Raw genomic sequence first — 24,744 nt, forward strand, 5'->3', positions numbered from 1 at the left:
AATCTTAGATTACACATAGTTCTCACGACCAACACACCTGATCAGGTGAGAACTAAAACCTGTAAACTGTGTTCCACATTAAGCCCCTTTAACTGAATATTTACAGAGCAAGCAGGGAATAAGTAACCACCTTGAACACCAGTAAACAGAAGGATATTTATTTAACGCAATTTACAAAAGCAAATGTTTACTGGCTTTGAACCAGTTTCATCCTACATTCCTTTCTCCATCCACCAGGACTGAGTCCTAGAAATGAGTGGATCCAAAACTAGTACACTTCTCCATTTGTGTTGTTACAGAAAGTGCTATTAAACTACTGAGGTTTTGAGATGAATCCCCAACAAGGGCATTTTCATGAGCACCGTTGTTCAAAGAAGGTGACAAAACATTTCCATAATACAAAAAAATTACAGTTGTCTTTTTAACAGTTCAAATACACATTTTAATTTTGTAATTGCTTTATAATACATTATTCTTTTGACAGAGTGGACATTGAAAATGAGCATTTTTTTTCTATTCGAACAATTAAGAGCGGACACTTTTGGTAGCAACTGTCAATTCACAATTGAACAGCGTATTTTTCCATTTGCAGGACGTTTTTTACATGGCAAACAGGATGAGGAAAGCAACCATCAAACAGAAGAGACCCATGGCTTCAGACAAAGCGAATCCCAGAATAGCATAGGAGAAGAGCTGCTGCTTCAGAGAGGGATTCCTAGAAGAATAAAAAACAAAATCATATACATGAAAACTATTCTAGAAAATCCTTATAAACTATAGCAAATGATTATAGGCTGAGTGATTAGAAGCAAGCGGCAATTTTACCTGGCATATCCAATAATCAGACTGCCAAAGACAGTTCCAATTCCAGCACCGGATCCAGCCACTCCAACCGTGGCAGCTCCAGCTCCAATAAACTTGGCAGCAGTGTCAATGTCGCGGCTCACTGCGCTGGTCTGAAAGCTTCGCAGACACATCTGGGTGAGGGGAGACTGGGGCAGTAGAGCAGCAGGAGCCTAAAAAGAAAGAGAAACAGCAATGATTATCTGATTCATGGCATTTACTAATGAAAACATTCCTAATTCAAATGTCAGACTTTTTAGTGCAAAATAGCAATTTCATTTGCCCCAGTGCTAAAAACATTGTTTGCACCAGGACTGGGAAATGCAGTGGATCCTCACATTTGCTGCATGCATAAATTAATTAAATAATTCATTCGTCAGTTACTACTCTCTAGGCTGGGTCAAAGTAGATTTAATAAAAAAGTTTGTTGAAAAATATTATACAGATACAAATAACTGTGGAAGCAGAGGTTGGTCAGAATTCCTCTGGGTGAACATTGTGCTGAATTCATTACATTCATTGATAAAAGTAAAAAGACAGCCAATACCCCTGTTTTGCAAACTAAATTAGTAAACAATGAATAAAAACCATATGCATAAAATGTCTAAAAGACCCCCCAACCTTGGCTCAAAAAGACTTGTGTGTTATGAGGGTGTTAAAAACAAGGAAAAACACTACAATGCACAAGACAGGGGGCCCCTTAAAACTCAAGACAATCAAATAAACCATAAAAAAAAAAAAGACAAGATTATAGCACTTGTATTATAGCAACTTGCTTTACAACAAACTGTGTTCTCTACTGTGTGCTGGGTCAGTCAAGGACAACCTGTAACATTATTTGTTCTTGAAATATCCTCAACACTGCATAAACAGTGCTCTGCAAGAACTGTTTGAAGGAAGACATATAGTATTGTTAAGTGTGTGATGGTAGCCCAATACTGTATCCCCTTGTAAAGCTTCAAATAATACTTGACAGGGACAGGATGGTCTTCTGTTCCAGTCACCGTAAGGGAGAAGTAAAAAACAGAAAAAGAAAGATGGCTACTGTGTCTTAACCTCACCTCTGTTTTGACCTCTGGTCTGGACAGTATAGCAGCAGAGACGGGTCTGTACAAAGCCCGGGATCCAGAGCGGACCTAAAACACATGAAGCATTAGTTAGACACCAGGAGCAAAAGTGCCATGTGAAAGGAAACAACTGCAGAGACTTTTGAAGGGCACACAAGCAGGCCAGGATGAAGTTCAAAGTTTGTCACGTGACTAAGCAGCACGTCACTTGGACCCTTGTGCGTGTTCTGGTGTTTTGACAAAGTTATCAGCGTCACATTATTTTATTATAAAGAAATCATCATTTCATCGAAAGCATGAACGGCGTGTGTCTAATAACCAGCCTGCTACACAGTCTGAGCCAACATGGCGGAACTGTAGGGTGTACAGAAGATTACAGAAATATTCCCGCTCAGAGGTCAGGAGGGAGAAAAGCACAGGAGGGTTAAACACACCTATAAAGTACAACATGTTAATGAAACATACTGATTAACCTTTATGTAAAATGCTTAGCTATTAACCTGCTAGCGAGCGAACTAGCTACATTTTGACCTTAAAGCAAATGTTGATTACGACCATAATCCAAATAAGGGGATATTATTAAAATAAAACCCGCGCTTTTGTGCATATATCTGGATTTCTATATCTGATTTTACTCGAGTTCTGCACACATGAATAAATGAATGAATAAATGAATGAACTCGCCCTGTTTCTAGTTTAGCAGAAGGCCTCAGAATTACAATCAAAGATCCCGGATGTTAAACACTACCACAATAACCCGTCGTCAAATAACTCACCAGGGCAGGCGTGGAGACGAATTTTGCACAGGCGTACATTGTGAAATATAAAGTTTTGAGTTATTAATCCTGTTAGGATTCCAGCAGCCGGGGACTGTCTACAAGGCAAAAAGAGGGTAAGGTCAATATCAACTTCATAGCTTTATTAAGAAAAATAAAACGACTTAAATTCAAATATGATGTTAATAACAAGTGGCTAATAAACCGCACTGAATAAGAGACGCTATAACGCGAGGATGAAGCAGGATTTACTTTATTTCTCTCCCCGCTAAATCTGATACTCACCGAAAGCAGAGGTCGAAACACCGGAAGCACCGCGCCTGCGCACTAGTATCTGCGACAAAACTCCCGGATGGAGATGTGACATCACGCAAGATCGTTTCTTTCAAACTTTATTTGAATGAGATATGGAACAAAAGGAAGGTTTAATACAATAATAATAATTAGAAGGAAATGCATAAAGAAACACAATTGTGAAACATTACATCACCATATACAAAACACATTAACATTGTGTTCGGAACGTCATATTTCAAGTTCGTTATTATTAGTATTTTTATGAATGAATTATTTGGTGCAGTAGTTAGTGTTGGTGCCTCACAGCTCCAGAATGTGGTGTTTATCATGTGGTGTAATTTTCTTAAATATAATCCAGTAGTAGGACCACTAACAAGTCTAAATTGGTCCTATTTGTGAATGAGTGTGTGTGTGGTGCTCTGTGAATGAATAAATCAGAATCAGAATCATGTTTATTGGCCAAGTGTGTTGACACACAATGAATTCGGTTCCAGGTGTTAGTGACTCTCAAAGTACAGACATCAATAAAACTATACATTCAGCTTGGACTATACGAGACAAAACAGACAACACAAGACAGAAACAGACTATACAAGACAATAAACACAATGTGAGACAATATATATTTGGAATTTGTCTTGACCTTTAATATTTATTCACTTGGCTGGCACTTTTATACAAAGCAAATGATAACCTTTCAAAATGGCATATTCCAAAAAAAGATGTCTCTTCTAGATCATGGTAAAGAGCTTGTTCTGACTGGCTACCCATTGTCAAAACATCAAGTCAGTCCAGCAGACCCCAATCTTTGCCCGCTGGCAAGTGAGGGCAATAAAAAAAATGACATTGAAAGTGTCCTGATCCATCTCAATTCTCTTCACAGTAAACATAATTGAAATATCTAAATAAATATGGAATAAATTATTTTCTGTCTGTAAAGATTTTTTAAAAATGTGATCCCACATAACCTTCTTTTTCTTTTTAGCATTTCAGGAGTTATATCTGTGCAGGTGTGGGTGATGAATGGCTTACCAGAGCCACCTGTTATAGGGGTGATGAGTGCTGTGGGCCTCAGTGGGTTTGATTGCTGTTATTAGTGGTAAAATCCCTCAATGTTTCTACTGGTGGAATCTCTCAAGATGTACAGCGAATGATGGAACATAGTTGTTTTTAAATATAGAATTACATTCCTATGTTGACTCTGGTCCCTGAAGAAAAGCAACAATTCAGACAGAGGATTTAATAAATGCCTCAGTGCAATATAATCTAGCAGTTATTTGATAACATTTATGGTTGATCTGAACTGCTAATTTCTCATGTCTTTTGTCGAACTGAAGAAGACATCAATTTGATTTACTTTAATTGTATTTGTATAATGCTTTTAAAAATGTGTCAAAAAGTAGTGTTGCACAAATAAATAGACTATGAATATAAATTTTAAATGTATAAATAAGTCCCCGTAAGCTTGTCTCTAATGAGCAACTCAGTGGCGACAATGGCAAAGACAAACTCTCTAAGATGGTATGAGGAGAAAACCTTGATAGGAACTAGACTCAGAAGGGAACCCATCCTCATCTGGGTGAGGGTTTTATCATTGCAGCCCTAAGCCATTGTAGCAGTCTAGCTACAGTGAGTATCAGCATCAGGGTAAAACAGCCACTTCCAAAAAGAATAAAGGGACGCGATCACTGGTACCTCAGGAGCATGTTTAACTAGAAACAGAAAGAGAGAGAGAGAGAGAGAGAGAGAGAGAGAGAGAGAGAGAGAGTAGAGGTGATAACAGGAAGAAAGAAAAACATGCATTATTAAGCTTTTTTTTTTTTTTTTACACAATAGTTAAGGACACTTAGCAGTATGATCAGAGTGTAATTAGGGTCTCCAACATCAAACCAGAAGCTTGTAAGAGGAGCCAGAAGGTAAAAAAGACACGAGGAAGCCCTCGAATATAAGACGGCCCACCACACCACCATCAACATACTTGCGTGAACATGTTAATGTGGGGCAGGGGGTTTGGGCAACATCATCCAAACCTCCCAGTTCACCAAAACACTATAACCATGATCCCTCCAGATCTACTCCTTTAGCTAAGAAAAAACAAATGTGTTTTCAACCAAACTTAAACACAGACTGTTTCTTAGTTCTGAACACTAAATGGAAGGCTGTTTCATAAATGCGGGGCATGGTCTTCATTATAGGTACCAACAAAAAGCCTGCACCTTTTGATCTAAGCTGTGTTGTGTGGTTGATCCTAATGGCCCAGATGTTCACTCAGGTACTGCACCCTGAGATCTATTTTATATTCAATGTCAGATTGATCAGGTCATGCATTTTGTAGTGGTTGTGGTTAAGTGGGTGGCAAATTTAAAATAAACCTCACCTCACCAATTTTTTTTACCCCAGATCACATCTCTGAATTGTCTACATTTGCATTTCATGATTTTGCAATCAAGTGAAATCACATCATGTTAACTGAAATACACATTGTAATGTTTTACGTATTTTGGCTATCTCCACTAAAGACAGTCATGTCATTTGAAAACCTATTGCTAACTAGTTGGCCTCATTAATAGCTTTTTTTCCTCCTGCACTCCCTAAAACAGATAATCCATTTTTATTTCGTGACAAGAATAAAATAGATTAATGGTGGCTTACTTTTCCGCTGGTCAAACTTGAAGAAAGGAGAGATGATCCTTGAGCTGTTTGACCACCAGAGGGGGTCAAAGAGTTTAATGTGCCAACTGCTTAGGGGATCTCTGCAAGTTCTCTCACTAAACAGAGCAATTTGATACAGGAGCTTGGAATCAAAGCCCCCCAAACCCAGCACCTCCCACCCCACACACACCTGCTCCCTTCCATGTCAGCACATAATAATAATAATAACAATAAAAATATTAACAACATCAATAATAATAATAATAATAATAATAATAATAATAATAATAATAATAATTAAAGAGAAAGAAATACAAGTTTTTACAAATCTTAAATCATTATTTTACATGTTACCTTATTTCACATTCCAAAATGTAGTGCTGCTTGTCAAGATGACGACAGAGGTTACCTGCACTTGTTTAGCATTCATGTGAATGTTTAACTACAGCTGTTGTAGATCAAACCAGCTCTAGACTAGCAGGTATGTTCAGTTATCTTTTCCAAGGGCTTCATCCACCTACCACCGCCCTCTCTCTCTTTCTCTCTTGCACTCTCTCGCTCTCTTTCTCTCTCACCCACTCTGCTCCTGAGTGAACATCTTGAGACATTGCATTTGCATGCGGCCCCCATCAAGCTGCATGCACTCAGACTGGTAATAAAAGGCATTGACCCCCTTAACCTTTATGAATTACAATTTGTGCCAGCAACACATCCTGTCAGAAGAGTGGGCACCCACAGTGCTGTGTCTGTGTGTGTGTGTGTGTGTGTGTGTGTGTGTGTGTGTGTGTATGAGGGTGTGAGAGTAAAGGAAAGAGCATTAGTGTGTGTATGTGTGTGCTGTGCAGTTGTAAGAAAAATAGGAAAAGGTTTTTACAGGCACTGGCGGACACTGTTGACAAGCTGTGAATAGGCGTTCTGCATTCTGACAGCATGGCCAGGAGTGAGGCTACAGCAACTCTGAAGCCCCCATATGCAGCATGAACACACACACTCACACACACATACATACATCATAACCAATCACACAGTGCAATGTTGATTTTCACTTGCTCCCATTGTAAAGTATAATACACAGACTCTATGGTATATTAGTTTTGTAACTGTCACAACACTTTTCATTATTTCAAAACTACCTATTTCATTGTAAAAGATCAAATGTTCAAGTCCCCTAAGGTAAATATTCTGACATATTTGACTGTTTTGACATGTTTAAGCATGTTTCCTAAGTGATGCTTATTGATTGATGTAAGAAAAGAAGCCTAAATAAATGGGTCAGGTCAAGTCCAGTAGGGTTTTTTTTATCATTTCAACCATATATAGTACAGTACACAATAAAACGAAACATTACTTCAGAACCAAGGCTGCTACATAAAACAACATAAATTAACACTAAATTATACCAAACAAACTAGGACAAACAAACCTATTCACAAAACTACTTAATGTGTACCACATTTAGCGCAAACAACAGAACACAGTACAAAGAGGCAGTAACACAGTGACACTGCAACACCAACCAATACACAGAAATAAAAGCTAAATCTTTGTACAATAATTTAGAATGTAACCTATCCCATATTTTAATGATCACTCTAAATACATAGTACTTTTTTAATGTAATATAAGCAGTATATACATAAAAAAAATAATAAAAAAAAATATCTAAAAGTGATGGTAGAAGCAGTTAACAATAAGCAAATGGTGTTTTTTTAGTCAACCATTTTTTTTTTCTGAATGTCATTCTATTGTGAAAATAGTGCACTATATCAGTTCTGCAACAAGATTGCTTTATACAGTTAAGTGAGCTTCTATTTTGAATTAGATGCTATTTGGGATTTAGTTATCTGACGTAGGGGATTTGATAAATATTTGCATTTTTTGTGGCTCTATGATCTCCATCATCATCATCGTCATTATCATCAATATCATCAAGTGATAGGTAGATAAATAAAAACAAATTGGTAACTTTGAACCAATGATGGATTTATTACAATTAAACAGAATAAAGCTGTAGTAACTGTTCCTGTGGCAGCATTAATACAAACTTTCTTTCAGCTTGTCCCGTTAGTGGTCGCCACAGCGGATCATCCGCATGTTTGATTTGGCACATGTTTTTACGCTGGATGCCCTTCCTAACGCAACCCTCCCCATTTATCCGGGCTTGGGACCGGCACTAAGAGTGGCTGGGGTTGGTTTCCTGACCAGGGATCGAACCCGGGCCACAGCAGTGAGAGCGCCGCATCCTAACCACTAGACCACCAGGGACCCTGTGGCAGCATTAATAAATATAATAATAATAAAAATAATAATAATAAACATTTGAATGCCCATTTATATATGAATACAGGCTCATTAATATTTGTATGGGTTTAAATTTTTATGTTTTTATGTTAGTACAAATTTTAAGTTAGTTATTTGAGATTCCTAATTTGTTAGCAGTTTCTAAATCTGTTATAAACAAATCTGTAATAACTGATAACTAAAACAATTAATTCTGCTGTTCTCCTCTAGTTTTGCATTTCCTATGATGTGATTTTGAAATAGACAGCTGGGTTTCATCAGTGTGTGTAAGAGCAACTTTTATGAAACCCAGCAGGCTCTTCTCTTCAGCTTTCGACTTTTAAAGGCTTAATAGTTGTGTGTTGCTGCTTTGTGGGCATTCAGATATTTAAAAGTCATTAGTATTCACAGCATTGATTTTTTTGGCCTGATCTATAAAAACCATGATGTGTGCTCTCTCTAAGAGAGACTTGAGAAATGCTGAGATGAGCAAAATTGTGTTAATTCCCTCTATTCACTAAAACAGACCTCTGTAAATCTGTAATATGTGTGCCCAACTCTACCTATTGTGTGTTATAAATTATTCATGCTACATTATAATCTGTGCATCATAAATAATCTATGTACGGTTATAATCTGTGTATAATAAATAATCAATGCAGAACAATAAACTGGTCAATTTGTTTAATTATTTATGATTGGCAAAAAACTGACAAAATGGATCAGAATGGAAAAAAAACTCCATAAATGTGCATGAAAACAGGGCCGTGGTAGCACAGTGTTTAAGACACTGGACAACTGCTCAGAAGGTTGTTTTGAAATCTTAGCATAGCCAAGCTACCAATGCTGGGCCCTTGAGCAAAGTCCTTAACCCTCAACTGCTCAAATGTATAAATGCGTTCAATGTGAGCTGCTTTGTGTCTTTCGCCATGCCAAATATTTTTAAATATCACTAGCACTGGCAAACCTGTCTAGTCATCTGCTAATAAGCCACAAGTTGTACACAGTTCTTTGCCGATTTGCATGTAAATATCTAATAATTGCATATTAACCAGAATCAGCCATCCAGCAGCTCAAAATAATAAAAAGGCCCAGCTATTAATGATCAAATAATTGTATATTCAGCATTGTATTTTTCCTAACAGCATTCAGCTAAGGTTATATGGAGAATCAAATACTATTAGAAAAAAATGTGCTATAGCTTCTTTATGTTCTCTTAATGAAAGCTGACTTGGCATTTCATTAGGTATCAGCAATCACCCAACATTTTGCAAGTCCCCGGAAGAGTGGCAAAGCAGTAAAACTACACCACACTGCCAGTAGCCCACAGCAGTGAACATACGTCCTACTGATGTATGTTTATGACAAAATAATAAAATGGGGCCAAAAGGTCATATTCACAGATTGTGCTTGGATGCACTCCACATAAATTTCACCACAAAAAGAAGAGAGCTGTGGAATGCTTACATCTTCATCAGCCTGCAACAGACGTTCCCAATACTGCACAAATAGAACAGTGTGTGCATCTCACCTGCAAAACCTTCTACTGTCTGCACATTAAAATGTTTATGTTCTCCCTTAATGCAAAACAATTATGTCAATGCAATCTGCCTGAGTAAAGTGGGTTATTGTCAACAGACACTTCACAGTCATTCTCTGAATGAGTCTTTACACCTCTTTGTCTGGGAGGTGGGTAGTGCGGAGGGAGACTATTCTCGCATATCGACATAAACCAGCCCCTCAGGAGCTATAAAACGTCTTTAACTGCAAACTGGAAATACTCAGGCATAATAATGGCCACATCACAAAGTGAATCATCAAGCCAATCTATGTGGTCCATCCATTATATTTCCACTCATAGGGTAGATATAGAGAGAAAACACTCAAGACAGTGGTCACCTGGCAAGCAATTATTTATATATATATATATATATATATATATATATATATATATATATATATATATATATATATATATATATATATATATATATATATATATATATATATATATAGAGAGAGAGAGAGAGAGAGAGAGAGAGAGAGAGAGAGAGAGATGGATAGATGGATGGAGAAAGAGAGAGAGAGAGAGAGAGAGAGAGAGAGAGAGAACATTTTATAAAAAAAATTATTTCTATTAGGTGTAAATGGAATCGAATAGGTTGCAAGGTTCAAAGCAAACACCAGCATATGACTTGGCTCTCATAAAAATGAAAGCTACTGTCTACTGCTTTTCCCCTAGTTTTTCTGCTCTTCTGCTCACCATCAATAGTGGCAGTTTTGTGGCAGTCTTCATAAGTGTGTCTGCAAGCCTGGAGGCAGCAGTGTACGGGTGCAGGAGCATAGATGACGGGGGTAGCAGAGCGATGATTGGTTTACAGATGTGCGCTTCCTCCCTTGTCTCCAAGGTCAGCTGGATTTACACTCTCATAGTCATGCTTATAGCTGTTTAATCTCCGCCAGCGCAGGCTGATTAAAATGCTTCCATAATGGAAGACGTCTGACCTTTCTATTCTTCACTTCAGGCACATGAACACATCAACACCTGACATGCACACGCAGACAGACGTGCACACACATGCATGTGTACACGCACCTAAACCCCCCACCACACACAACCAGACATGTTTTCAAAGACATCTGGGGAAATGAGAAAGACAGCCAGGACGTGTAATAGGAATGTTCAGTTAAGCAGCACTGCACATGGTAGTAGGCAGGATGTTGGTCTGTCTATCTTTGTATTTGAAGCCTCTCAAATATATAGCAAGATTTAAACAGAATACATCACATATGGTGTGTATATTACTGTTCTTTCTGAACTGATGCAGTATTCCATGGTGCTTGAAAGAAGCAGAACATGTTTATAGGTACTAGGGGCTCATTTGAAAGATCAGGTGTCATTAATGTGGCCGTCACAGTAATGTCCTCTCTAGGCTGTCCTGATTTTATTAGCCTGATCACGTGCCATGGTGAAAGGAGAGGAAAAGAGAGAGAGAGAGAACAGAGTGTGTGAGAGAGAGAGAGAGAGAGAGAGAGAGAGAGAGAGAGAGAGGAAGACTGTGCTGCAGGCCGGGAGCTTTAGGATGTCAGTAGCAGATGCCCAACTCAGCGAGTTCCGGAATGCTCAATTAGTCGGTTTTATAGGCTCCATTAATACGCATTAATTTTCTCTCCCTAGATATGAGCCAGCTGAATGAAGCCAGGCTGCTCTGCATAACTCTGCGAAAGATGGGTCTCTCTGAGCGGACTCGTATGCATAAACATATGCAGGGATGTGTACCAAGCGAATATTGAGGATCGCTATTGTGGCTGACACGGACACAAAATTCAGAATCCCTATCAGATCGGAATTTTTGCTGTTTTATATCATAAATTTCTCATCAACTATTTATAGCTTGCGAATTCTTTGTGAATTTGAGTTGAGTCTTAAGCCGAGGATGTAGAGCAAAACCAGTATAGCCCTCCAGTAAAGGCTATACTAAAGACCTATACAGTGTACAAGACTTAAATTCCATAGGTTTGCACAAATGTATAAATGAAAAGGTTGTATTAATTTGCAATAATCTGCTAATCTGCTACTGTACTGTTTTATGATAGGTATCTGAATTAAATTGACTGACACAATACAGCTCCTGCATAGGAACAAAAAACACAACGTTTCCTACACAGAAGCTTGAGAAGAGCGGTATCCGGATCCACACAAGAAATGAAAAAGAAAAGGAAGAAAAATGCATGCGTTAGTAATATCAGACATACAGTGCAGGAAATAATTATTAGATCCCCTGCTGATTTTGTTTGTTTATCAGTTACAAAGAAAGAGAGAGATGGAATATATATATATAAAAAAAAACTATTAAAAAACGGTTCTAAATTAATTTGTATTTGATCGAGTGATATAAGTATTTGATCCCATACAAAATTAGCAAGAATTCTGACTCCCACACATTCAAGTTAGTCCTGTCTCTTTAGAAAGGAACTTATAACTAATATAACTAATATTAACTCCTCATGTGTATAAAAGACACCTGACACAGAATCAACCTCTTCCATTTAAACCTCTCCACCACCCTGGGAAGGACCAAAGAGCTGTCAAGGGACGTCGGGGACAAGATTGTAGACCTTCACAAGGCTGGAATAGGCTACAAGGCCATTAGATTGTTGCCTTGGCTGTATGTTTTGGGTCACTGTCCATGACCAATCTAAATTGTTCTGTCTGAGGCCAGGAGGTTCTCATCCAAGATTTTACAGTGCATGGCCCCGTTCATGTGGTGAGGTCTTCTTGTTCCTTTAGCAGAGAAACAGCCCCAAAGCAGAATGTTTTCTTCTCCATGTACTGTATGAAAGTGGCGATGGTGTTCTTGGGGTCATATTTTGCAAGTCAGGCGAGTCAGGTTTCTAGCCAAAGAGCTTGACCACATCACATTCTCCCAAGCCTTTTCTGAATTATTCAGTTGTTCATTAACAAACTTTAGATGGGCCAGTTCATGTGCATTCTTGAGCAGAAATACCTTGGTGTGTTACCAATGTTTTTTTGGTGACTGTGGTCCCAGCTCCCTTGAGATAATTAACAAGCTCCTGGGCTTCTAAACTGATCCCTCACCTTTTTTAGAATCATCCTTACCCCATGAGGTGAGATCTTGCATGGAGCTCCAGAGCGAGGAGATTGACTTATCTTGTATGTCTTTCATTTTCAAATAATTGTGCCAACAGTGGTCTCTTTCTTACCAAGCTTTTTGCTGATGGACTTTTAGCCCATTCCAGCCATGTGCAGATCCACAATCTTGTCCCTGACATCCTTTTAAAGCTCTTTGGTCTTGCCCATTGTGGTGGAGATGTTTGAATGGAAGAGGTTGATTCTGTGACTGGTGTCTTTTATACACATAATGAGTTAATATTAGGAGTTCTTTCTGAAAAGGACAGGACCCTTTGAATGTGTGAGAGTTGGAATTCTTGTTAGTTGGTAGGGGATCAAGTACATATTTCACTCGATCAAATACCAATTAATTGATATATAATATTAATTTATAACTTTTTTCTGGATTTTTAAAAATATTTTTTTCTCTCTCTGTTCAAATAAACCTACCATAGCATTCTAGACTGTTAATTTCTTTGTAAGGGGGTACATTTACAAAATCAGCAGGGGATCAAATAATTATTTCCCCCACTGTGTTTGACTGGCAATATTCAAGCCTATTTGATCCTGTGATTTAAAGCGATCAAGTGAATGCAGAGACCCCTATAAAGCACTAATGAATCTGATCAGAATGACCTAGCCTTGAGACTGCTAAAAAGTCATTTAGCTATTATTCATCTAAGTGCTATTATACTGAAATGAAGTGAATGGCAACCTTGACAGGCTCGTAAACAAATTATGAGGAACACAAGCCCTCTATAAAGGCTGACCCCAAGGGCACAGAGCCAGGGAAACAGCACACACATAAAACACACACACACACACACACACACACACACACACACACACACACACACACACACACACACACACACACAATTAAACATGTTAAAATATCTGAAGTGATACAACAGGAAAGGAAATCAATTCAAAATTGATGGCTTTAGCAACTAAAAAGTAAACCTTTTTCTTCCAGATGTTGCGACTGGATATCATAAAAAAAAGATTTCCATGATGCACAGTAGCTCACACAGAAAGACATATATTTGAACACACCAAAAAGATAAGTGATAAGGTGCAGCCATGTATTATTGGTGTGCCTCTGTGTAAAATGGGTGCCATTGCTAGAGAAACCTGCTTGACCTCACCCCGCTCAGTCCACACTTGAAGCCAATCTGGTGTAGATCGGTCTGAGGCTATCATGGAGTTTTATGTGTATGTCTTACACAAACAACACACAGACACACGCATGCATACACTTACGCACACACACACACACACACACACACACACACACACACACACACACACACACACACACACACACAGCGTACCCAGGGCATGAGTAAAAACTAATGCAGAATGAAGTAATGCAGACTCTAGGCTCTCTACTTCATCTCAACTCCATACCCTTAATCTGTCATGGTGTCAGGACCTGCGGCGCTGGCGACCTCACATGACCCTTGTGTGTGAGAAAAAACGGTGACGCTTTGTTGTTCACGGCGGTAGGTTTCACCTGATAAAAGCCTTGCCATCAACCACCAGCAGAGAAATCACTCACTCAGTGATCAACTACCTGTTCTCTGGGTCACATGCATCCATTCATGTGCACCATACTAATTCCAAACAAATGTGCCCTGTCTGGATTGTGTCAATGTCAGCATGTAGACCTTTTCATGAGTTCAGGTGAGTGGTCAATAAACGCTTTCATTCCAGGCCTTCAGGACAGATTTATATAACAGGCAATTAAGAATGTGGGGGGTCCGAAAGTGTTGGGAGGTCACAACACAGGAAGACACACAGATATTAAAGAATTCAAAAAAAGAAGGTTTCACGGAAAACTCCAAGCGCAGCAATTACGCTGCAAACTGAGGAACTGTAGCAAATTAATGAGGTGATTCTGAGATTATTCTGAATAACAAGAAGCTTTCTGCAGACACACACTGTAATATCACCATTTGTTACCGATAAAAAATTGAAAACGATGAGAAGACATTTTTTCTGTTTTAAATTAAAACCAGGAGGGAGCATTTTGGCCATAATATGAAATAAATGAATGCAATCACTATGTAGGAAAATGGTTGTTTTACAGAAGAAAAAAAATTAAATTAGAAGTAATGGGTGCATATTGCAGAATTGCTATAGCCCCATTATTAGTCACAGGCTACAGTAAATAGAAGCTGTCTGCTGATTTCTAAACCAATTCCTCCCTGTGCTAAAGCAGAAAAATTAAACACCAATCAAAGTCCATTTCTATCATCATAATTCCTGATAGCAAGCCTCACCTTTCCCCGTGCAGCATTTAACCCTCTAACAAATCTCACACTTTATTGACCGTCTCAATTTGTTGCCTTTCATATTTCATATTTATGGCCCGCCTCAGCACAATCCCGTTTCTTTTTAAATAGGTATCCACCGCACCATTTCTGATATGCAGCATAATTTATTAGACGTGGAAATATGGGCATGCTGGCCTGAATCACGCCCTAATTGATGGCAGCGGGAAGCTGCTGCTGCTCCTGGAAATCATCCGCTCCATCCTTTGCCTCTCTCTGCATCCATCCACATTTATAGCACTGTGTTACTGCATATTTAACAATCTAACATGGTATACTATTTTCTAGCACACCATTTATTAAATAGCTAGTAGTGGCTTTGGTTGTAGCCATAGGTTGGAATAAATTGTGTATTTTGGTATACTATTAAGCACACTATTTTATGTTTTCAGATGTAGATGGAGATTATAGTAGAGATTTCACAGTAACAGGGGAGGCTACTATAATGATACTATTTAGTAGTATGTGATTTTATTTTGTTAAATACTACAACCAACAAAATATTTAAAAAAATCAGGAGTGCAATTATGTAACAATAAAAAGGGGTGCTGCGATTGACCGGCAGTGTGTTAACCATGTTTCATGTTGGCAGGGAGAGCTGTAAGTTACGAAGAATCCTAATTGAACGGAGGCTGCTTAACACAGCCGTGCTACGCTCTGCTCCCCTGAGTGCCATTTCAACAGCAGCACACGATAAGCCACCATTACAAGACATAAAATGGACCCATAACAAAAAAAAAAACATAATACAAAGGAGTTGCAGTAAGGGGGTGTGTGAATAACAGACCGGGCTAGCGCAAGAATTAATGCAAAGTTTATAGCCTAAGGATTTCTGTGTTAGCTTGCATCAAACCTAGAGCTGAGAGGACACATACATTAGCAAGGCCAGTGTAAGTCTATAGAAAAACATTACTGCCTTTAATACCTTTAACAAATAAGGTTAACAGACATCATGACAGGTACCAAAACAGTGAAATAGTTACTACAAATAATGCACCCTCATTCTTGTTTTTAAGAAAATAATTTAATTTAAAAATACATAATTGTGCATTAATTAAATTCAGAAAAAAATCCTAATTATAACTAATCTGTACTGTATATGTATATCGGTTTATTTATCTGCACAATTGCTAGTATTTGCACTTCTGGTAGATGCTTAACTGCATTCCATTGCTGTGTACCTGTACTATGCAATGACAAAAAAGCTGTATCTATCTATCTACAGACAGTTTGAGTTTATGCTTATGGAGTATATGTTGACTAGGCTGGTTAAACTCGATAGCATTAGGCTTGTTACCAAGCTAATATTAAGAACATTTGCTATGATTTACTATGTTATTACCATAATATTTTCTTCAACTATTGTATTATTATCAAATTTACCAAAGATCGATAACCAAATTCCAGTTGTTTATTATATAGAGAATTATATTTATTTTATTTATTAGAAGAGAATAGTCTAAATATGGGCTACATTTTGTTACTAACCTTTTTAGAATTTCATAATTAGCCTGGTACCAAACAAGGGAGAGACACTATGCTAGCATTAGATATATTTAGATAAAAGGTCTCTTAATCAGGTTAAAGAATTAAACCAATAATCACTAAAAAGAAGTGCATATACAGCAGGTTCCTGACTAACAGAGACTTTTCACTGGTTATGTTGGTGTATTGTGCGTTTGAGTGATATGAGGTGGTTTATTTTTGCAAATTGTTTTCCCTAACGCTTTGTGTCACTGATTTTATGCTTAAAATAATTTCTCAATTCATTCTTAAAATACCACATTTCTGAAACATTCAGACTGAATATTCTTGCTTATTTTTGCTATTGTTGCTGTCTTCAGGCATGACCTGACAAGATGCCAGACAGAAAGCAATATGTGTGAATGCATGTTTTTTTCTGTTTGGTCTTGTGTTGTGATTAAACGTGCATGTGTAAAAAACAGAGAGAATCAAACAGATGGTAGAATACAGCTCTCAAATGAGTCCAATATTATTTCCAGTGATTCACTGGAAAGCTATTGAGGGAGTCCTCGTTTGTGTTTTACAGTGAGTGTAGCCATGTACTGTGTATATAATTGCGTATAATTTCAGCGGACTATGTTGTGGAAAATTGCGTTTAGGTGTAAATTGATCATTGATAGACTGCTATTGAGAGAAGAGAAAGAAGTATTCTTGATGCAGTTTCCTCCTGCTTCAGCTGACTGTGATAAGCTGTAACATCTTCTAATTCCAGCAGGTAGAATGACATTTTTTTCAATTTGCTCCCACTGACTAAAGCCATGATGAATGGCTGAATGGTTCATTTCCTTACACCTTTTCTTGCTAACCTCGCCTGACAGCTTATATATTGCCTACCTAGTAATTTTCTTGACAATAATTGCTAGGCAGGGACCTGCCTTTAACAGGGTTCCTCACCACCCTCTGTAGGTGAGAAAATGCAATTACAGACATGATAAGCACGCGGCATGACTGACCAGCAGCATCTGCCATCTTCATTCCCAAATCTCTCCCGTTGCCATTAACCGAAACCCAGCAGCAAACGAACACCCTAAAACGTTTTCTCTAATAAAATGTTAATTAAAAGTTATGAAGGAATTTCATTGATTAACAGCATCAGTGATTAAAATGCACGTCTGGCATTTATTCCTTGGCTCACAGTTTTGTTCCCCCTGTAGGTTGTGTGTATTGATGAAGCAGCCTGATGAATGCTGATATGAGCGAGTGCTGATGGAGTGATCATATTGCACACAGCACCAGGTTCGAGCAGGACCAGCTGGAAAGACTGGCTCCGGTGGGACTGCACATTTCACAGCTACCTCTGGTGTACACATTTTTGAAACCTCGCCTAACAACTCTAATGACTGATATTTTATGCTGCGCTGCAGTGCTTTATTTGCGCTTCTGTGTTCTTCACTTAAAGCATCGACTAATCATCAACCTAATTGATGCTGCTCATTTCGGTAGAAATCTTTCAGCGGTTGCATTTGGTGCAGGCACTGAACATTAATTGAAAGGATTATTAGGTTTTAGGTTGTAAAAGCCACATGGGATTCTGCCTTCTAATGTTGGTGTCAAAGTGCTTCAAACAGCATGAGTGAGGAGAAAACAGGTAATTCAGTCATAATCAACAAACTGCAGTTCCTGTAGAATGGTCCAATACCTGGCATCGGCCAGCTTGTGCTAAATTAGAATTCACAGTGGGCTGACATTCTCGTTACTACAACCTCTACAGGTAATCAGTGTACAGGGAGAAGGCAAAAATGATGTGGGCAAGGCTTCGAATATCAGTGCTCTTGATGAGCATGAGGATAAGAGAAAGCAAGGATATGTCAATGCTAAACCAGTAATTAGAGCAAGGCACAGAACAAATTTGGTAACAAGGCCATGCAGCCTTTTAGCTCACATAGCAGCAAGTCAAAGTCAGCCAATGACAGAGGTTTGATGGGAGTTTAACAGTTTTTAAATCATTTACCAAGACAAGAAGGGGTCGGGTAAGGGAAAAGGTGCCGGAGACAGCACACTGATAAATGCTCTCTTCAATGATGTTCGGGGCAGGAGAGAACAGCTCAGTTCACTCACCTGTTCTCACTCATTCTGTCATCAATCTGAGACAAGATTTATTGCCAAAGAGAATGTGTAATTACACAAGGGCTATAATAGTCCTGTATACCAATATAATTACAGCGTATAGGCTAATTAGAAAAAGTAGATTATCTGTGGGATTGGGTGTCAATGATCCTGTTCACTATTCACCAGTTGTCCTTCCTTGAACCAGTTTTGGTAGGTATTAATCACTGCAGATCCAGTTTTCACACTTTGCCATGAGAACTAACTGTTTACCTGCAGCAAAACATAATAAATGTTATTCACATTACCTGTCAGTGAGTTTAATAATAAAGCTGATTGGTGTGTATATGTACATGTGTATTGTGTATATACAATGCTCAATTCAAAAAGTCTAGACTTGAAAATCTATTGCATGACCAGAAAATTGCTGGTTACCAACATTCTTTATCTAATTTGGCAAAGCTAGAGAAAATCTGCATTGCAGAATCGAAGAAAACGGCAAAATCAAAATGTGCAAAGCTGAGACAAAGCAAACCTGTAATTGCTGCAAAAGAACAATGCACACTGAGAGGGTGTATATTTATCAGTTAGGCAGATTTAGATCTAGATTTAGATTTAGATTTAGATTAAAATAATTCTCAGAACATAGTATATCTATTTAGCAAACATATATAAGTGAAATAAAGTCTTTTAACATTGCTTACATTGATTTGATGGACGACTGCAGGATAAGACTGAAATAATTGCCACTGCAGTGTTATATATCATTTGACTGTATCGAGTCATGTAAAATTGTAAGTAGCTCCGGTAATATATCACATCATACCTCTGTGATAATTTAAAACAATGTCTCTGTGAACATTTAAGACAGTGTCACTTAACATCTATGTAGTAAATAGTCGGTCTTGGAACTTTGCATTTTAATCACTGTGCTGCTTACTAAAAGCGTAAAATCTCCACTCTAAGAGTCACTAATAGGTTAAAGTGTTTCTCGTCCTGTTAAATGGTACAGCCTTATGGAAGATCCGCAGTGTTACTGCAGTTAGTGCTGTGTTATCTACTGTGCAGCTTCATTTAGACCTGCTAATTAGCTAATTAGCTGGTGGTTAAAAGTGATATGAATGGCTCATCAATCTTCTCATCACTAAAAATAAACACCCAGCATCAGAACAGCATGAATTATTAAAATGTAGACGGTGGAGGGCAGTAAGAGAGCTGACGAGAGAGCTGATCACAATGAGCCAGAGCCTAGGGACTCTCTCTCGCTTTTACTCTCTCTCTTTTTCCTTCCTTCCTTCACTTTGGCCTCATAACACTTTATTTTACATGCAGATTGTTCAATTAGCTGTAGCCTAGTAAAGCATATTTAGATTATATAATTTGTTACAGTAATGCCTGATAAAGTGTTGATGTTTATGGATATATATAACATGTTTCATTACTAAGAAGAAATTATTTGTTAATCCCTAACTGTATTACTTCACTATTTATATAAATGTATCAGTCACATTTTGTGATCAGTATGTTTCAGGAGTAACTTTTAAGCTTATCTACACAATACCAACATAACTAGAAGTGAAAGTACAGTATTACTCACCATACTATCAGAAGGGAATAAATTTGCACAAGTCAAGTCAAGTCAAGAAGCTTTTATTGTCATTTCAACCATATATAGCTGACGCATTACACAGTGAAATGAAACAACGTTCCTCCTGAACCCTGGTGCTACATACAACAGCTAACAACAACAATCACAGAGAACAAAAACACAGGGCTAAGGAATAGTAAGTGTCCTCGCCACATAAAGTGCATGTGTGCAACCTGGTGCAAACAGTGCAAAGACAACACAAGACAGTAAAGGACAAATACACAAAACAAAAAAGTTAAAATAAAAAATAGCTCCACCAGTAAACCTGTTGTAAAGAGACGTAAAGTGAACAGTAACAAAAATGTAAACAAAATGTTCTGCAAAGAGCAATAGCAGCAATCCAGAAAAGATGTGCAACAATAGCATGTAAACAGTTTATGGTAATGAAGTGATGTGAGTGGTGCTAAAGACATGGGTGTGCAAAGTGAGTACGAGTGTCTGTTGAGTCTGGGTTGCACAGATCAGTCACACAGTTGTGTGTTTGTGTGTGTGTGTGTGTGTGTGTGTGTGTGTGTGTGTGTGTGTGTGTGTGTGTGTGTGTGTGTGTGTGTGAGTTCAGTTCAGTTCTGTGTTGAGAAGCCTGATGGCTTGAGGGAAGAAGCTGTTACACAGTCTGGATGTGACGGCCCGAATGCTTCGGAACTGCTTCCCTGATGGCAGGAGGGTGAAGAGTGTGTGTGAGGGGTGTGTGGGGTCGTCCACAATGCTGTTGGCTTTGCGGATGCAGCATGTGCTGTAAATGTTCATGATAGAGAGGAGAGAGACTCAGATGATCTTCTCAGCTGTCCTCACGATCCTCTGTAGGGTCTTGCAATTCGAGACAGTGCAGTTCCCAAACCAGGCAGTGATGCAGCTGCTAAAGATGGAGCTGGCGTTGAGTGACTAGGTGAGGTTATTTGCCCAGTGAACACCAAGGAATTTGGTGCTCTTGATGATCTTCACGGAGGATCCATCGATGATCAGTGGAGAATGGCCACTCTGTGCTCTCCTGAAGTCAACAACCATCTTTTTTGTTTTGTTGACGTTCAGAGACAGGTTGTTGGCTCCACACCAGGCTGTTAAACATTGCACCTCCTCTTTGTATGCTGACTCATCATTCTTGCTGACGAGACCCACCGTGTCATCGGTGAACTTGATGATTTGAGCTGTGAATTGCTACACAGTCGTAAGTCAGCAGAGTGAACAGCAGTGGGCTGAGCACACAGCCCTGAGGTGCCCCAGTGCTCAGTGTGGTGGTGCTGGAGATGCTGTTTCCGATACGGACTGACTGAGGTCTCCCAGTCAGAAAGTCCAGAATCCAGGATCCAGGGCTTTTGATCCAGAGGTAAAAATCCAGAAAATTGCAGAACACATTTTAACTGTCTTCACTTAAATTGGAATTTTATTTTTCTAATACACTACAAAACACGGATACATCTGCTTTATTAATGCAATTGTACAATGAATCAACCAATCAGATGGCAATGCACCAAACCAAGTATCAAACCGTTTTCACATTTAAGATCTAAGTGGAGAAAAAAAACGTGATTATGCTTTAACTGTGGCATGATTTTTGGTGCTGGGCACACTGGTATTTCAGAAACTGCTAATCCTGGATTTTCATTCACAACCGTATGTACAGTGGTGGGAAAAAAGTTCTGTTTGCAGAAACCCTTATTGATAAGAAATTCTAGAGGAGAATCACCAGACTGGTCCAAGCTCACAAGAAGGCAAGTCTTTACAACTTCAATGAGTAAATAAGCAGTTCAAAATACTTAATCATCAAAGTCTGTAGCATCAGCAACAGGAGATCATAAAAGGTTTCACTTTTGTCAACTAAGCTGGATAGAAATAAACAAACTAGCTCTCCTAAAACATAGCTACCTAGCTAACACAACTATGAGGCAGCATGACTGTGAGGATTGGAAGCACTGCTGCATATTGAACATTATTGTATGTGGCGAAGTGTATTAGTGCAGTTGATGATCAGTATAAATGAAAATGAATCTTCTTAATGAAGCACAGACACAACACTGATGCAGTTCCTTATTTGGTACTCAAAATGAAAGCGATTACACATGGTGACATCGTTGAAATGCAAGGCTAATTAATGAAATGTCATCTAATTAATTTTAATTACCTTTTTTATGACAATGAAAGATGTATTCAAAGTTCCAGCTGCATACCACTTTAAATACATTACACAATTAATATCTCAAAATGACTTGTAAACATATTTTTAGGGTCTCATGTCATCTCAAATTTAGCTGATAAGATTACAACTTGTGTGTGAAAAAACAGTACAGCCTCTTTTGTGGTATTTTTGACTACTATGTTATTTTTCATGACTTTTCTTGAGGCAGAACAGTATATGCGATGAGAAAGAGATAAAGTAAGAGGAGAGAGAATTATTTATATATATATATATATATATATATATATATATATATATATATATATATATATATATATATATATATATATAGAGAGAGAGAGAGAGAGAGAGAGAGAGAGAGAGAGAGAGAGAGCGAGAGAGAGAGAGAGAGAGAGAGAGAGAGAGAGAGAGAGAGATTAGGTTAAAAATAGTTAGCATATAGCAGAATATGATTGAGTTTCCAGGGCTTTGAAAATTCACTCTAATTATTCAACAGTCTCCTTCTGTCATGTAGCCCTATGCATTCCTGCTCTGGCAAACGTAAGTCACACCCACTATTATACATAATTCGGCTGCTTAATTGGCACGGATCATGTGTAAAGTGGGCTAGGAAAAATCCTCTGAGACTAATGGGGCCACATATAAGTGCCTCCATCAGAACAGCAGTCCCTTAGGTGAGGGAAGTCAGCAAATATTTCATCTGCTGGACTATCAGAGTGCCTCACCTCTGCAACCTGACTCACACTTGCACAGTGAAATGAGTATGTGCAGCATGTGAAGTGAGCGTATGTGGACTTCTTCTGGCAGTTGTATTTATAGCTAGAGTAGGGGGATGACGGATGTTAATGTCAATGGAATTATGCAGCGTTCTGTTGCTGCCATAATGATATGTTGGACTTGAGCAAAGAGGTTAACTAAACTAGTCATTTAAGTTATAAGTGGGCCAGTGGCATACTTAAGAACAGGAAACATGTTTCTCTTCCAGGTATAAAGAACAAAAGCATTCAGAGAAATTCAAGACATATTGTTTATGCATATATGTAAATACATTGTAAGAGTGGTCCCTAAAGACACATAATTCTTAGCTTGAATCTAGAGCTTTGAAAAGGTGCTCTTGTAAGCAGTAGAGCACGTTCCTCTCTAACCTTGGGTTCACAGAGAGATTCATTAAACAGAGAAAAACTCTAACCTTGACCAGAACGAGAGTCTGCCATATATCTAGCAACCTGCAGAAACACATACAGCATTTTATCTAAACCCCAAAAAGGGATGCATTTCATAGAGAATGAGAGAGGAATTCATCTGAAACAAAGATAAGACCTTGTAGAGTTTTATGATGTAACGATTATATCCCATTGGCCAAAGAAGGGCAGAAGGTTATGTGGCAATAACATAAAAGGTTCAAGTCAAGTCAATACAAATTGCTGCCACAATAGGAATCAATTTTTGACTTTTCACCTTGAGTATAAGAGGGTTCACTGACCCAGACAATCAAATTTACAACAATGTTACACAATGTGGCTGCATCCTGTTGAAAGTTTTTTTATTCTTTCTTTTGGAAAGAATTGAGAGTTGCTAAAGGGCATATGCATATAGTTCCTGATTTTTATTTGTTCTACTTCACATACAACACTGTGCAGTGATGAGACAGGATTATTTTACCACCTTCTCTAATGCAACTACACAAACACACAATCACTCAGGGATTTAGATGTGTTTTGCTAACAGTACACATTTAGAACATGTAAGTGATCATTAACAATGAACATTCACTCATATCACATAATTTGTGCATCAGAAATGAATATATTTGATGTTACCAATATAACACCCAACTATTCATCAACAGTTGGAAAGTTCCATTTTGGTGATCCATTACCCAAACTTATAAAATATAAAAAATACAAAATATATTATTATTATCATCGTTGTTGTTATTGTTGTTATTATTAACAATAACAACAACAACAACAATAATAATAATAAATAACTGTTATTATTATTATTATTATTATTATTATTATTATTATTATTATTATTATTATTATTATTAAAACAACAATAATATACATCCTATACTAATAGCGACCGACCACTAACATCATAATTTGGGAGAAAGAAAATAATCATCCTATCCTCATGAGCTGTAAATTCCAGCGACTGTTGCTGATCACACTGCCTCCGGAACAATTGGCTGATCAAACACGCAGATCAAAGCAGGATTATGAGTAATCCACAGACAAGTGCAGGCTCTGATCCACCACAAATACACACTGCAAACATGAGTACTCATTCAACATATAGCTCAAGCCTAAACCTTGCGCACACACACACACACACACACACACACACACACACACACACACACACACACACACACACACACACACACACAGGCTAAGAAACTCTGAGTTCTTTATTGCACCACATGTGTAGAGCAAAAACCCAGACACATTGATCTCTCTCTAGAAAAGATAGCTAGCATTGATTACAAGAGCATCAGCCAGA

At 38.1% G+C, this 24,744-nt stretch overlaps 1 protein-coding gene across 2 annotated transcripts; it reads right to left on the reverse strand.

Annotated features, from left to right (window-relative positions):
• Positions 1–142: 142 nt before the first annotated feature.
• atp5mc3a (ATP synthase membrane subunit c locus 3a) lies at positions 143–3,076 on the reverse strand. Of its 2 annotated transcripts, none has more exons than XM_046845963.1 (5): positions 2,972–3,076; positions 2,687–2,784; positions 1,905–1,979; positions 826–1,016; positions 143–715 (listed from the first exon to the last, which is right to left on the reverse strand). In XM_046845963.1, exons 2-5 carry the CDS (start codon positions 2,723–2,725, stop codon positions 601–603), a joined length of 420 nt encoding a protein of 139 aa, XP_046701919.1. In that variant the 5' UTR covers positions 2,726–2,784; positions 2,972–3,076; the 3' UTR covers positions 143–600. The 2 variants fall into 2 exon arrangements, with proteins under 2 accessions (XP_046701919.1, XP_046701920.1); XM_046845964.1 differs by lacking the exon at positions 2,972–3,076 and adding an exon at positions 2,897–2,918.
• Positions 3,077–24,744: the final 21,668 nt, after the last annotated feature.

Source organism: Silurus meridionalis, chromosome 3 (assembly GCF_014805685.1).
Source record: "Silurus meridionalis isolate SWU-2019-XX chromosome 3, ASM1480568v1, whole genome shotgun sequence".
Classification (NCBI taxonomy): Eukaryota; Metazoa; Chordata; class Actinopteri; order Siluriformes; family Siluridae; genus Silurus; species Silurus meridionalis.